This window comes from Notamacropus eugenii, chromosome 3 (assembly GCF_028372415.1).
Source record: "Notamacropus eugenii isolate mMacEug1 chromosome 3, mMacEug1.pri_v2, whole genome shotgun sequence".
Classification (NCBI taxonomy): Eukaryota; Metazoa; Chordata; class Mammalia; order Diprotodontia; family Macropodidae; genus Notamacropus; species Notamacropus eugenii.
Window position 1 is genome coordinate 21,787,820 of NC_092874.1, and position 15,220 is coordinate 21,803,039.

The 15,220-nt window shown below is 45.1% G+C and overlaps 1 protein-coding gene across 6 annotated transcripts in view; it reads right to left on the minus strand.

The window, feature by feature from the left end:
• ANO10 (anoctamin 10) overlaps window positions 1-15,220 on the minus strand; it is a 219,101-nt gene that overhangs the window by 190,316 nt on the left and 13,565 nt on the right. For all 6 annotated transcript variants that reach the window (XM_072651086.1, XM_072651085.1, XM_072651084.1 and 3 more), the window contains exons 3-7: window positions 12,419-12,616; window positions 11,791-11,925; window positions 7,544-7,663; window positions 3,267-3,839; window positions 2,179-2,234 (exon numbers count right to left, since the gene is read on the minus strand). In XM_072651086.1, coding sequence (XP_072507187.1) covers window positions 2,179-2,234; window positions 3,267-3,839; window positions 7,544-7,663; window positions 11,791-11,925; window positions 12,419-12,616 — 1,082 coding nt within the window. The remainder of the gene's footprint in view (window positions 1-2,178; window positions 2,235-3,266; window positions 3,840-7,543; window positions 7,664-11,790; window positions 11,926-12,418; window positions 12,617-15,220) is intronic.

Genomic DNA, 15,220 nt, shown 5'->3' on the forward strand with positions numbered 1-15,220 from the left:
TTCAGTCCCCTCTGACCCATCTCTCTGCCTCCTTCACTCTTCTCTCACTAATGGAGACATCAGTGATGTAATGGATGTCAGAACCACCTGGTCAGGGATCTGGGGGAGGCCTGGGGCTGCTTCCTAAAGAGCCCCCTCTGCTCCCCAACCAAGCCAAGGGGAGGAAGACAACAGAGGGGCAGGGGCAATGTGGGAGAGTGGGAAGAGCCTATTATGAAGGAAGTCATGATCAGTGCAGCCCAGCTGAGCCAGAGGCAGGTAAGGTGAGGGAAAGAAGTTAGAGAAAACCGAGCTCATCGACCCATGGCTCCTGATATACGTTCATCAAGCACCTGCCAGCAGTTAGGGGTAGAGGTCTATTCCAAATGTGTACTTGGTTCCCTTATTTTCTCAGGCAGGGCATACTAACGCTAATTTAACCAAATTTAACCTTTTCTGGATGACTCAGTTAACTGCACTGCTCTACAGAAGAAGGTGCCCCAGAGCCTATTTGGACAGAAAAGGCCCTTTCTCCTTCACTGCCTGGCCCCAGACGGCCTTGTCTCCTTTGTCACATCTCATTTTTCTTAGTCAATCCTCTTCTCCCTAGTGGTCAGACTGTCAGCTCTCCTTCTCTGTCCTGCTCAGTGGGCCCACTTCCAGCATCCCCCAATTCTTTCTGCATCCAGATGCCATACATGTTAGTTTGCTAGAACTATGTAAAAAGAGTAAATTTAGTCTGAAGGAAGACTTGGCTTCTCCTACCAGTAAAATCAATATGCTCAATGCATGGATTATGTGCCATCTGGTTTCATGGTCAGGTGTACTACTGTGATTCTTGCTTTCTTTAACTGCTTTCCAAATAACTGAGGCTGCTCTCGTGAGTTCCAAACAAATGAAGTGTAGCTGTGCTGATCATTCTTTACTAAGGACAGATCACTAAAGCCCACTCACATAGACAGACACTCCCTGATCTATGAACACCTTGTGCACTGACAGCCAGCTACAAGTTCTAGCCTCCGCAGGCCCAGCTGCGGACAACAACCAAAGCAGTAAGTCCATCCGCTTTTACTAAGCACCTGCTGTGTGTCCAGCACTGTGTGTGCCAAATGGAGGCTACTATGTGGTAGCTGGTGGGAGATGTCCTCTTCCCTATGACTTCCTTAGTTTTCCTTCAGTAGAACTGGGATCAGCACACCATGGTTTTCACCAATTACAATTTAGTTCATTCCACTGAAGGCTCTCTCTTTCTCACACAGACGCCTCCTCTTCCATGCTCCTCAGGGAAGCATCTCTCTCCCTCTTTTTCCTGGTTCCTCTTCCCCACCTTCCCTCTGTCAGTCAAAAATTTTTCTAAAGTACCCTTAATCATGACTTACAAGTGAAAAAGTAGCAACTATAATACATCTGAATGAAGCATAAAAAACCCAAATTGTTAAGTGAAATCAGTAACCATAATGAAAAAGAGACAATGTGGGAAGCCCCAAGAAAAGCTGAGAAGTTCTCTTAACAAATGCCATGAAAATCTCTATCCACCTCCTCATCTTTTTAAACAAGATTTTCTTTAAGTATTAACATTCCAGATAAATTGAAAAGGTTTTTATTTAATTCTGTTTTGTTAAACTGCTAGTGAGTACTGTAACAACATTGTCTTATACTATTTTTCATTGCAAACGCACAAAATGTAGCTGTGTAATGCGTTAAATAGGCTTGTGCTGGACTATCCTGGGAACTAATCTTATATAACATGTTGTTTCTATGGGAAAATATGCTCCAGATTTCAGAAAGCAGACTTACTCATTTTTATAACAAAATCCACTCATACAGCCAGGGATTTAAAACTTTTTTGTGTAAATAGAGTAAAAACCACAACAAAACGTATCAAACTTTTTAGAAAACCCTCTGGTCAGAAACTGATGGCTCTGGGGTCACCAATGAGAAAACTATGGCTGGACTTAGCCATAAATGACTGTAAAGACTGGATAAGCCATAAATGCAATAAGTTGCTTTTGGATCGTTGAAAATTAGCAGCAAAATTCATTCCTATAACCTGAATTTTCTTTTATTATTTTACTTCCCTAAATCAAGAACACAGCACCAGTATACTATGCTAGAAACAAGTCTTTATGATTCATTTAAAAAATTATGAATTTTTGTCATAAAGAAAACCATATTTACACAGAAAAAAAACATACTTACCACCAACACCTTGAGAACTAGATGATTTTGATAGGCAGACTCCAGCCTGTGGTTCTCTGAAATTAGCAATCACAAATGGTCACATTTCTCCTTCAGACAAAAAGCAACGTTCAGTAATGATGACATCAGGCAACATCACTTCGGGGCAAACAGCTTTGGGGTCAAATACTGGGGCCCTTCATCGGTCATTTCAAAAAGTTATTTGTTGCCTGATGGTGGCTTTCCTTCCCACACCACTAAGACAAACAGCTGCCACTACTCCCAAAAAATTATAAAAAGGAAACAGCTAGATGAAGGAGGGAGCTTGGATGGTAAGGTAAGAAATGGATATTTTAAGACCACATAAACTAGGGTGACCACGGGTATGAATTATGCTGCTCCAAAAGCCATCTGAGTGAACTAGGGCACAAAGCAGCTGGTGAGCAAATCACAGCATTAAGGTGGTTTGCCCGGGCACACCCAGAGCACTCCTGCAAGGAACTGGTACCGCAGGGTTCAAAGAGGTCAAGGCCCCCACGTGGGAATCTTCTTGTCCTCAGTGGGAAAAGCAGGCAGCACACAGCTGAGCTCAAGACGCTTCTCAACTAAGCAGCTGAGACCAGAGGATGCGAAGGAGACCATGAAGGGACACTGTCCCACATCACACACTCTGGTCCAATACATTTTTACCAGGTTTCTCACTCCCCTAGCTCCAATGGTCTCCCAAACAGTCTTTGGCCTAATCCACAGTTCCTTCCTCGAAATGGCACCTACTTTTTCATCAAGGCAATGGAATCTCTGCTCCTCAGACTTGGAATGCCTTTAGGATGGCCAAAGAATTCCAGGGATGGGTGCTGGCCATATCACACTCCACCAGCTTCAACCAGAATAACCAGAAGGGTGTCCAGAGCCTTTTACAATGTTTTCTTTATGATGGCTGTTCTCTAAAATCCCGCTTGCCTCAACAGACTCGACAAGCATCATTAGGCATGTACTGCATGCACTGGGCATGCAAAGACAAAACAGACCTGGTCCTCCAGGAGAGTGCATTACAGTGAGGTCCCAAGGCCAATACACAGAAAGTGGGCAGTTAGAAAGGGCAGACTTACCCCAGGAGGTTAAAAACTCTGCAGCGAATCGATAGAGGCGGTTCATGATCTCAATGACAATGGCGTAGATGATGCTGGGAACAAACAGCAGGATGTTGGTCAGTTCAGGAAAGTCGCTCTCACGGTGTACTTCCTGAGCCCATGTCTCCAAGTCAAAGTAAATCATCATAACGTAAAGGGAGAAATAGAGGCAGAGGCATACGAAGGGCAGAGAGATCAGGTAGATGCGCAGCTGCCTCTTGAAGCTGGAATAGAGGGGTTCTTCCCGGCCAGTGATGGGGTTGATGCCCAGAACACCGTGGAAGCCTGGCCGAGGCTCTTCAAACTGCCTCTTCATCAGCAGCGTCCCCCACCGGTAAGTCATCAAGGCACAGCCGCGCTTCCAGACTTCCAAGATCACTGTCGACCAAATCAGGTTGAAGGAGGCGAAGATCACGTACTTGTCATAGTCCTCCCAGTCAAACACATAGTAGGGCAGTCCAATGAGTGCCATTGGGATCAAGGCAAAAGTGAAGTACTCCAAGAAACCAAAGTAAAGGGTGATGGTTTCTCCAAAGTACATGCGGATGTTGTCTGCAGGGAAGGGAGGAGGAAGAAAAAAAGAGGGTTCTGAGCCTAGCGTTGTGAGGGAGGGGGTGAGAACACACACATTCCACAGGACTGACTCTCCAGAGGCTGAGTCACACCTTGAGGACATGAGGAGACCTTCTAACCTGCTCAGGGCATCCCTGCTAACAAATATGGTGCGGGCAGGAGAGAGCAGGGTTGGAGATGCCCCTGGAAGATGCCCTGGCATCACAGACTCTCTCTGCCCCCTTCCCACTTCTTAGAGAAACCAGGAGGAAGGCTGGCTGCTGAGCTCCACTGGTGGAGGGAGTAGAAATTCCAAGTCCAGACTAACAAAAGGGGGCACACTGCTAACACCGTGGGTGGAGAAGCCTGACTCTTCCCCACGCAAACTATCCTCGGCCACCAGCCCCTTAGAGCATCAGCCTGTTATCAGGAAGGGACCTCAGGCACCACCTGGCCTAATGCCCTTATGTTCAGCCTCCACTATTTGGGGTCTAAACAAACACAAAGCCAGGCACCATGTGTAACTCAGGTTGGCTCTGACCAAGGGGGAAAGGGCAGAGGGCTGGGAGCCTGAAGAGCACACTTTCATCCTATCTCCTCGGCTCACTGGCTGCGAGAATGGGGGGAACCATTTAAGACTCCTCATCTGTAAAATGGAGACCATATACTACCTAATTCTAAAGTCCCCTTCAACTTGAGGAGTTGGGTTGACTTGAGGGTCCCACTCAGCACAGGCAGCCTTTGATATGCAAGGTGAGCCTCTATTGAGCTACCTCGGTGGCTAGGTTTTGTTCCCACTTTGACAGTTCTCCCCTGTTATTGCTGTAATGAGGAATGTGGGTTTTCATTCCCCCCCCATACCCTTGAATCCCTACTGCCTCCTAGTACCACCATAGTTTTTCCCACAGTCTTCATTGGTGGCCTAGGGCACTGAGGATGTGTCTTGATTTAGGCCTTGACAGAATGTATTCTAGCCTATGTCATAATGACCATTTCCTGGATTTTGACACAATAACTAATGGATAAACTTCATTAACATCTTCTAAAACAGAAGGCTTATTTAGATCACATTTCTCTCTTTGTGTTTGCTTCTGTTACCGTCTATCAAGGCAGTGAACAAATGTCTGGTTGGGCTAGGTAATTAACTGCCAGGCAAAACTGGGGGAGGAGGGAGTCAGGAGATTAGTCCTTCTTGGCTCCATGGTGTAATTCTGTGGCGATCCTGGTAAGAGCAGCAGCTGAGTGACTCAGACCCCAGGGATATAGCACGGTCCAGCTCAGTCTGCGAGGAATAACCAGGGCAGGGCAACCAATGGGAAGGAATTGAGAGTTATAGAAGAAAGAACTGGGAAAGGAATGAAGAGCATGGCAGAAGAGGTTAAAAAAAAAACCAAACTGGTCCAAGCAACAAATTTCCTGAAAATCAGAATGGACCAAATAGAAGCCAATGACTCCAAAAGGTAACAAGAAATATTAAAACAAGACTTGGGAAATTTGAAAAAAATTTAAAGAATCTCAGAGCAAAAATAACTGACCTGGAAAACAGATTAAGGAGAATAAATTTAAGAATCACTGGACTATGAATTTCATGACCAAAAAAAGAGCCTAGAAAACATATCTCAAGGAAATTGAAAAGAAAACTCTAGAGTTCTTAGAACTAGAAGGTAATATGGAGTTGGATAGACTCAACCAGTCATTTCCTGAAAGAAACTCTGAAGTGAAAACTATCCATAACATTGAGGCCAAAATCCTGAATTTCTGCATCAAATAAAAACTTCTACAAGCAGCCAGAGAGAAAATATTCAAGCACCAAGAAGCCACAGTAAGAATCACATACAATTTAGCAGCCACCACTACAAAGGAGCAGAGAGTTTGGAATACAATATTTCAGAAGGCAAAGGATATGGGATTATAGTCAGTACAATCCTACAGGGGGGAAAAAATAGATGTTTAATGAAATAAAGACTTCCCAGCATTCCTGGTGAAAAGAGCAGAGCTTTGGAGAAGCTTTGAAGTTCAAGCATGGGAATAAAGAGAAGTATCAGAAATGAACAGAAATAAACAACCATAAGGAGCTAAACAAGCTTAAACTCCTAACATTCAGCATGGGGATATGGGACATGTCCCCTCTGAGCCCTGTCCTAGTCAGGGGTCACAGGGGATGGATTCTAATTAGGGAAGGTCTGGGAATGGTTCTGCGATGTTTTGAGAATCATAAAAGAAGAACAAAAAGAGAGGGGATGAGAAATACACTGGGCAGGGTAAGGAAAGCTGGAGAAATGAGGTCAGATCATCAGGTGGAAAATAAACATCTATGCAAACAAGGAAGGGGCATGGGGGGAGCTGGGGACACTGGAGCCTTATTCTCATTTGAACGTGTCAAAGGAAGCGACAAAAATACATTTCACTCAATAGGGAAATAGGAGGGAAAGGGAAGAAAGAAAGGAAAAGGGGAGACAGATTAAGGCAGGGATTAGTTCTAAGCAAAACAAAATATAATTAAGGATATGTAAAATATGCACGGCTCTTTTCTGAAGTTGCAAAGAATGGGAATCTGAGGAAAGGTCCATCAGCTGGAGAATGTGATGGAATGCTAGTGTGCAGGAAGAAAGGATGAAGATGGTTTCAGAGATGCCCTTGTATGAAGGAAAGTACATGGAATCTGGAGAACAATTTATTCGGTGACAACACTGAGGGTTAGAATCAGGGTTAGAGATGGGCAGACAACCCTGGAAGACGTAGCAGCTCTGACAGCAGAGTGGTCAACAAGGACTCCAGAGGATCAATGATGAAACATGGAGGGGAACTCAGAATGCAGAATGAGACTTCTTTGTACATGGCCAATTCAGAAAGTTGTTTTGTTCAATATACATATTGAGGGAGTTTTTCTTTCATTCTCAACTGGGGAAGGAGGGACAGGTTGGGGTAGATGAGAAAAGGCAGATGTTTTTTGCTGACAAAAAAATAAAATCTTTTTCCAAACAACAAACAAAAATGAAGGCCTTTATCACCTCTCATCTGGCCTACAACAGTTTCTCAGTTGGTCTCCTTCCTCAAGTGTCTTCCAAATCCTGCCAAACTGATTTCCTCAAGCGCCGTTCTGACCACATCACACTTCTCACCCATTACCCAATGAACTCCAGTGGTTTCCTCTTATCTCTAGGATTAAATATAATCCTCTGACATTTAAATCTTTTTACAACTTGGCCCAGAGGAGAAAGAAAGACTCTTTCCAGTGTCCTTCCACACACATACTCAGAACCAGTCCAGCCTAAGTCCTGTTTCTCAGACATGATGCCCCATTTCCCACCTCCATGTCTTTGCACTGGCTGCTCCATGCCTGGCCTGTTCTCCAACTCTACTTCCTAAAGCACGTTCTTCCCACTCTCCCCAGGTGCTGAGGTCTTTCCCTCTATGCTTTCTTTGTATCAGTTAGTTGTTCTCCTATGACTCTCTTGTTTATCTTGGCCTTCAAACTCCGCTGGCCTTTATGTTTTGTCCTAACCAACCCCATAATATTCTCCTTGGCAGACAAAATGGAAGCCCACTGGCCGTCCTTACCAAGCATTCAGGAGGGGAGGGGTCTTTCTGCTTCATTATGCACCCTCCCTCCTCTCGCCTCCCCTACCTGAGAGCCCCTTCTGACCCAGAAACACAGCCCACCCAGAGACCTTTCTGCAGAGGGAAGTGCCCCACAGACGTACCCAAAGGCTGATATTTCAACTTGAATCGATTGTACCAAGTGCTCTCCAGCTTCTTCAGAGCTTCGTTATCATGAAGGGGGAAGATCTGAGTCACGAGGCCAGAAGTGAGTAATCTCCGCACTGAGAAAGAAAGGAGAAAGAGGGTGAAGGATGTGAGAATCACTGCTGGACACTGTGGAAGGCCTTTCGGTGAGCACTCCCATGCTTGGCCCTGGCCTGGGCAGCAGAACTCTGCCTAATCCCAAGGCTCATGCTCTAAATCAAGCAATGCTGATATCAAACAGAGACACGAAGGGCTCCCCTGAGGACCTACAGAGGGTTGTCCACAAAGCTTTACCATCCAAAACTTAAAGCAAGCTTCCCTTCCAGGATAGTCCTGTCCCCCACTGCCTCCGGGGCCAAGTGAGAATGTGGTGACAAGACAGAGAAGGAAGGAAGGGGACATCCAGAACTCTCTGCCCCTAATCACAGCCACTACTGCTGGTCCGGGCTTCTGCCATGGGACACCCCTGACGGCCCAGGCCTGGCTCTCAGCCTCTTTCTCCTCTCCACCCTGCACCAGAGGCAGAGCAATATGGTGCTTGTTTATTTAGAATCCCTGCCCTTGCCCCTTCTTTTTACCCAGGGCCTGGTATTTATCAGGCCCTGGAATATAATAGGTGCTCTCCAACAAGACAAGCCTAGTCATCCACATGGGGAAAAACAAATGAAAAGTGCTGATGCCCTGGCCCCTCCTCACCGACTGTGATGCCAAGAGCCCCTGATCTTAGACAGGCATTAGAGATGGGCCCCAGAACTGACTGGGGAGGAGGAGAGTAGGCTAGATTCTGCCTGGAATCCCCTTGCTCGTTCCATGCCTCTGGCTGGCAGACAGGCTTCTGCCACGTTTTCCATGGTATTGAACCCACAACAGCTGTTTCAGGAGCCGCTGAGAGTCCTTTTCTTGCTTGAGATGAACTTATAACATCAAGATTAGTCTTTAATATTCTTCAGCTGCCAAGCCACATAATACTTTTTACCACAGAGCAAACTCTGAATGAGTTATCAGAGTCAGTCTCTTAAACAGGATAAAAAGCTGAGTGATTCAGAGAGAATACAAGGTAGCAGGCCCTAAAACACAGGGTGGCAATGATTTCAGCTTTCTCCAAAATGCAGCTTCTTGATCCCTCTCTTTCCCATGCTAGGTAAAGAGGGCATTTACCAGGAAGGGGCCTGACCAACCCAATCCCATACAGATCTATTTATAGACAACCACAACAGCACCTAGATGAATGTCTTTCCTCCCTTCAGGAACAGTACATGATCTGGTGCAGCTACTGGTGTTCCTACCATCTTTGTACAATGCTAGTCAAATCCATTCTCAGCAGTATAAAGAAAGGATAAAAGGAACCTAATGGATACTAGGTTTCTCTGAACTTAACATCCTATATTAACAACGGAGGGGCAGCTAGGTGTTACAGTAGATAAAGTGTGGGTCCTAGAGTCAGGGTGGAAGTAAGTTCAAATGTGGCCTCTGTTACTTCCTAGCTGTGTGACCTGGGCAAGTCACTTAACCCTATTTGCCTCATTTTCCCTATCTGTCAAATGAGCTGGAGAAGAAAATGGCAAACTATTCCAGTATCTTTGCCAAGAAAGCCCCAAATAGGGTCACCCAAAGAGTCCGACGTGACTAGAATGACTCAACAACCAAAACTAACAACAGAGCACATCACCATCACTTTGATTATATATCTTTGCTTCCAAATGATCTAAGTTCTCTCCCCCATCCTCGGAATGCCTCCAAGAGTCAGGTAAAGATCTGGGATATTGACCCTACATAGAGATGGGGTAACTGAAATGTGAGACCTGACCAGTGTTAGCCCAGTGACAGAACTAACAGTGATGCCAATGCTTTGGCATCATCTCCACTAATCACAACGATTCAGGGTCCCCAGTGTGGTGGCTGTGAATTGACCTGACGTAAAACCAACCAATGAGACAGTGAGAGGCCAGTGGGAGAGCCAATGTGGGGCATTTCCAGCCACACCTGGCCTTAACCCTGAACACTCTCCCATTCCAGCCCCTCTCTCAGGGAAGCTGCTATCTCTCCCTTATGAAATGGGCATTGGCTTCTCAGGGCCTTTAGAACTTAACTATAACCCAGGCACCCATAGCAGCCTACCCAGGTGACAATGGGAAGGTCTCCCTCTATCCCCAGCATCCCCATCTCTTCCCATAGGTCTCTGGTGGCTGGGAGAAGCACCCCTCAGACTGTGATTAAGGGCAATGTCTGGTAAGAGCCTCAACCTTCTCTCCCCGTTTTATTTTGGATAAGCCAAAGAGTGAGTCTCACTCACAAGAGCAGGCCTGGATTCTCTGCATCTTAAATCTCACTAGCAAGTCAGTTAACCAACATGTATTTAGTGTTTACTAGGTGAAAGCTACTGTACTAAGTGCTGGGCATAGAAAGAAAGGCAAAAACATGATTTCTCTCCTCAAACTCACGTTCTATGGAAGAGACAATATGTAAATTACTGTGAATATAAGATGCAGATGGTGTAAACAGGTCATCTTGGAGGGAAGGCTCTAGCAATTGGGGAAACTGGGACAGGCCTCTTGGAGAGAAGGTGGATTTGATATGAGCCTTGAAGGAAGCCAGGTGAGAAGGGAGGGTATGTCAGGCATGGTGGACACTCCAGGAAAAGGCTCAGGAGGTATGTGCAAGGGAAGAACAGGAAGCTCAGTATAGTTGGATCTCATAGTACATGGAAGGCAGTCAAGTGTAAGAAGGTTAGAAAGGGAGTGGAGGAGCAGTTATGATGGTCTTAAAAGGCAAAGAGGACCATGGAGGATCCAATTCAAGAGGGAGCCAGTGGTGTTCATGGAGTCAGCTCCACCCTTTAGAAAAACCACTCTGGCAGAGGATAGACTGGAGAGGGTCAAGGCCTAAGTCAAGCAGGCGAGGCAGAAGGCAAAGGGAGTCATTCTGCTGGGAAAGGACAAGGGCCTGCACCAAGGTGGTGACTATGAGTGGAGAACCAAGGACACATCTGATGGACTTGGTCTAGGAGGAAACACCAAGACTCAGCAGCAGCACTGCAGATGGTGTGCCTTTGGGCCAAGCAGGGTGGCAGCGCCTCACAGTGCCAGAGGAGAGGCCTGGGCTTGGGAGGAAAGGTGGCAAGATCTGCTTTGGAAGGGTGCCTCTGTCTGGCCTCCTCAGACAAGCAATCATGTAACATGTAAAAGATGGAATTCTAAGGAACTCCTTTGACAGCATTTTAAACTTTGGAATCACATGTGTACCAAGGCTTTTCTCATGTCTTCACCATTCCTTCTTCATCCATGTACTATTCTAATGATGCCATGGGACACGTCTCCCATCAAAGCACTAACCAGGTCTGACCCTGCTTAGCTTCCGAGATCAGAAGAGATCGGGCCCATTCAGGGTGGGACGGCCACAGACGGCCATGGGCCATATGAAGACTCTTCTTTGTGAGAGGATGAAACAGAAGTGAAATGAGGAGGTCTAAAAACTTAGACGCCATTTTCATCTGACATTATACATGATCAGAAACAAATGAACAACAACTCTTTAAGGTAAATGCCCAGAAAAACATGATTTGCAATCTGCTTACTGCTTCTTGAGAGAGATTTTCCTATTTAAGGCCCAAAAAGAAAAAACTGGCATTTTCATCAAAAAGGCATTTTATGAAGGCAAGCCTTTCATTAATCTCTGACGCTGTTCTATAAGCATTAAGTCTTTCTCTGTGTCTATGTCTATGTCTAAATCATCAACCAGACAGCAAAGTCCTTGAGGGAAAGCCCATCCTTTATGTAAAGCTCTTGGTCACCACTGAGCCACCACTGAGCCATACAAACGTGTTACTGTGGTGACCTCTGATCATAACATTCTGCACAGCATATGGGCACCAAATTCATATGGCTGACTCATTGACTGGTGCGGTAGTCATCGCCCATGTCAGTTATGAACTACCAAGCCCGCTATAAGAACTCAAAAAATTCTGAATTAAAAAGGAGAACCACATCCAAGCAAATGGGCTGCTTTAAAAACAGAGCATTCAAGATAAAAACATGAATCAAAAGATAATCATGAAAGTTTAAGTATTTACACAGTTCAAAAAAACTATGTTAAGAAAGAAGACTCCTTGGATACACCAATAGCAAACTTCCATTTGGATTTTTTTGTTCTCAAAAATACTGAAAAATATGACTCATAATTAACTATAAAGCTTTGCGTAACTTACGAATTGATTTTCCTGGATAGAGCTTGGCCTGGGGGTAGCCAGGAATCATTTTTTCATCTCTGGCTCGAAGATTTTCAAGTTCATGTTTGATAATAAATTGACACTCAGCCACCGTAAGGAAGTCATCATTACCATCTAAAATGAACAAAAAAAATGGTTTGTTAACTTGTTTAAAAACTACAAAGTTCAAAAGAAAAATTCAGTGATACTGTTCCATTTAGGGGTCCCCAGACCCCTAAAATGATGATTCCAAGAACAAACACAACTAGAATGCAAACTTCAAAAACAAATCAGCAAGTAGAATATCACAGGAAAAATTAAGTCATTGCCAAGTGATGTGGTCCAATGACCAGAGCCCCACCTCAGAGTCCGTGGACCTGGGCTCAAATCCCACCTGAAATGATTACTCCTTGGGTGACTTGGGGCCCATTTCATCAGCAAAAAGAGGCACCTTCTGAGACCCCACTGGAGTCTAGATTTACAATCCTGGAATGGCCCAGATGGTAGTATTTTTCATACCCTGAAAGCACAGCCCTCCCCCTCACATGCTGTACCTATCTGTCAAGCTTCCCACGTTATTTCAGTCTGTTCCCCGAAACTGATTTCCACCCAGAACATGGGTACTCACTGCTGAAGCCCTTGAAGTTCTGCCTGGTCTCATATGTGAACGCTCTCATGGTGCTGTCATTGCATTCTTTCACTAAGCCCACCGATTCTGCTCCGAGCAACAGCCTGATCGTGGAGGCACCAACAAGATACAAATTCTGACTTTCCAACGTTTGCTCTTCACACTTCTCTATCAAGGGTCTAATTAGCAACTGGGCACCTATAAATAAAAGGGGATGGAGAGAGAGGTCAAATGTAGGTAAAAAGCCATGCTTAAAAAATTAATTTTTTTAAAAATACAAGAAGTGTTTACTTTTTTTTCCCCACGTGCATCAAGCTTTTAAATAAGTCTCTAGATAAAATAAATCAGAGGAAAGGTAAATGAATAAAAATTTTTTAAAAAAGCAGACCAACCTGGCTCTAGCATATCAGCACTCGTTTTATAGGGGAGATCAAACACAGGAACTAGAGTCATGAACACCTGCCCCAAACGCCATCTCGGACACCTGGGCAAGTCATTTAACCAATTAATCAATAACCAAGGAAGGCGCTGGGCTCAGCAGCTACAGAGTAGGCAAAGAACAAACCTTTCTTAGTCTCGGTTTTGCCATCTGTAAATGGGGGTAACAGCCCCTAGCCCACAGAGGTGGTGACAAGGCAAGGCAAGAGGAATGCAACACACACAGAAGCTATTTTTAACTATGTAGCTTGCTTCCTGACCTACAAACAATGAACTGTGGGGAAGTAGGCAGTCCAACAGAGAGAGGGGCAGAGTGGGAATCAGGGAGACCTGGCTCCATCTCCCACTCCTAACCCACTCTGGGTGAGTGAGTTGTGCCTAGGGCAGGGCTGGGCTGAGCCTCAAATAAGGTCATCTAGGCTCAACCTGCCTAAGCACTCTATACATGTAGGCCAGGAGTATCGTGGCTTATGATTCACAGAGCCATTACATATGAGAGACCCCCAAATGAAATGAGAGTCTATTTCAAACATCATTAAGTCCTTATTTGCAAACAAGGAAACTGCCAAGGTTCATCAGGATGCGGTGACTTGCCCCAAGTTCTCAGAGCTGGCAAATGGAGGGGCTGGGCCTGAAGCCCCACATCTCAGAGCACGGGATCTCCATCCCCTCCAACAAGTCTCCACCGAGCCACAGATTTGGACTTTCTCTTGCCTCTTCCTAATATAAATGACAGTTTTTCAAATAAACAGGCTTTTTTCAGTGGGAAAAACAGTTTATGAACCTACATGAAAGATACACATCTTAGGAAAAATCTTTTTTATGTAATAAAAAATTTTAACCTAAGAAAACAAGTAGACAAATGGCCCAGAAGGCACTTAAAAGACTTGCCTGGGTGAGCCATTTTTCCTAAGTCAAATACTTGCCTCAAGCACACAGATGCCAGACAAGCTACACCTCTGTCCCCCCAAAGCTGGGAGAGGTGAGTGCACCGGACTGTCACTGGTTTCATTTCCCCAACCTCAGATTTGGGGCAGGACCATTAGATTTGGATCATCAGCATAAATAAAGGCCAGCCGCAACACTCTGGGGGAAATGCTGTCTTTTCTGACTTTGGGTAAGACAAAAGGCTTCTTTCACCTCATTTGCTTTTTGATCCAGACACCCTGGGATTTCACAGATATAGGGAACTCCCAACATGAAAAATCCCTTTACCAAGGCAGATGGCCAACTGATCTGTAACTCAGAATCACAGGAAGAAGCCAGGAGACCTCAGAGACCTGGCTTGCCCACAGTGACCCCACTGCCATGTCTCAGAGTCAGGACTTTAGCCCATGTCTTCCCTCATCTAAAGCCAGTCCCCTCATCACAGCAGGCTGCACGTCACTGCCCAGAGGGTAATAAAGAGAAAAAACAGTCATCTACCACTTACCTACCAATTTCTCTGGGACCTTTCACTTACATATAATAATTAGGCCTACTTCAGTTTATGCAAAAAATTTTCATATAAACACTGAAATGATAATAATATTTGGAATAAAGTTTGGGGGCAAGAGATGGCCTAAATCAATTTTTAATCTGCTGTTATCACTCTCTAAGCAGAGTCTTCAACCACATGAACTTATCAGTTAAGCTCAGGCTCAGTTTGGAGAATACTTTCATTCCTTGCTAGTGATCAAGTTCAGCAATTTTAGACAAGATAAAGATTTTACTATGATTCACATGGTTAACTCAGCATTATTGTTATTAATAAACTTTGACTTGAGTGTTCAGTTCTAGCCACGACTGGCTGGATAATTCATTTGAAAAGGCACATATTCTGTGAGGGGTTCAGCATATTCATGGGGCTCTTTTAGAGTTTGGGGTTTACATTTCTACACCGAGTTTACTTTGCATTTGTCCATCTCACTGTACTCCCCTAGCATGCCTGCCCTCACATCAGAGGCCTATCAGTGAACAAGTGTGTCAGGTGCTTCCTGTGAGGCATCCTACTAGGGCTAGGGAACTAAGAAAGGCCAAACCATGGTCCCTGCCCCCAGGTGGCTCAGTCTAACAAAGGAAGCCACCTGGAGACCACCAGGTACATACATGACATGGCCACAATACACAGAGGCCATGATACATGGAAGCAATCTTTGAGGGAAGGTCCTGGCATTTGAGGGGCCTAGCAAAGACCTCCTATAGAAGGCAGGGTTTGAAATAAGACTTGAAGGAAATCAGCATAGCCAAGAAGTGGAGGAGAGGAAGGAGAACATTCCAAGCAAGGAGGACAGACAGTGGGAGATGGCAGATGATATGTGCCAGGAGCAGCAAAGAAGCCAGCATCACCGGGAGGGAGGAAAGAGGGGGTCCAAATGTTACCTG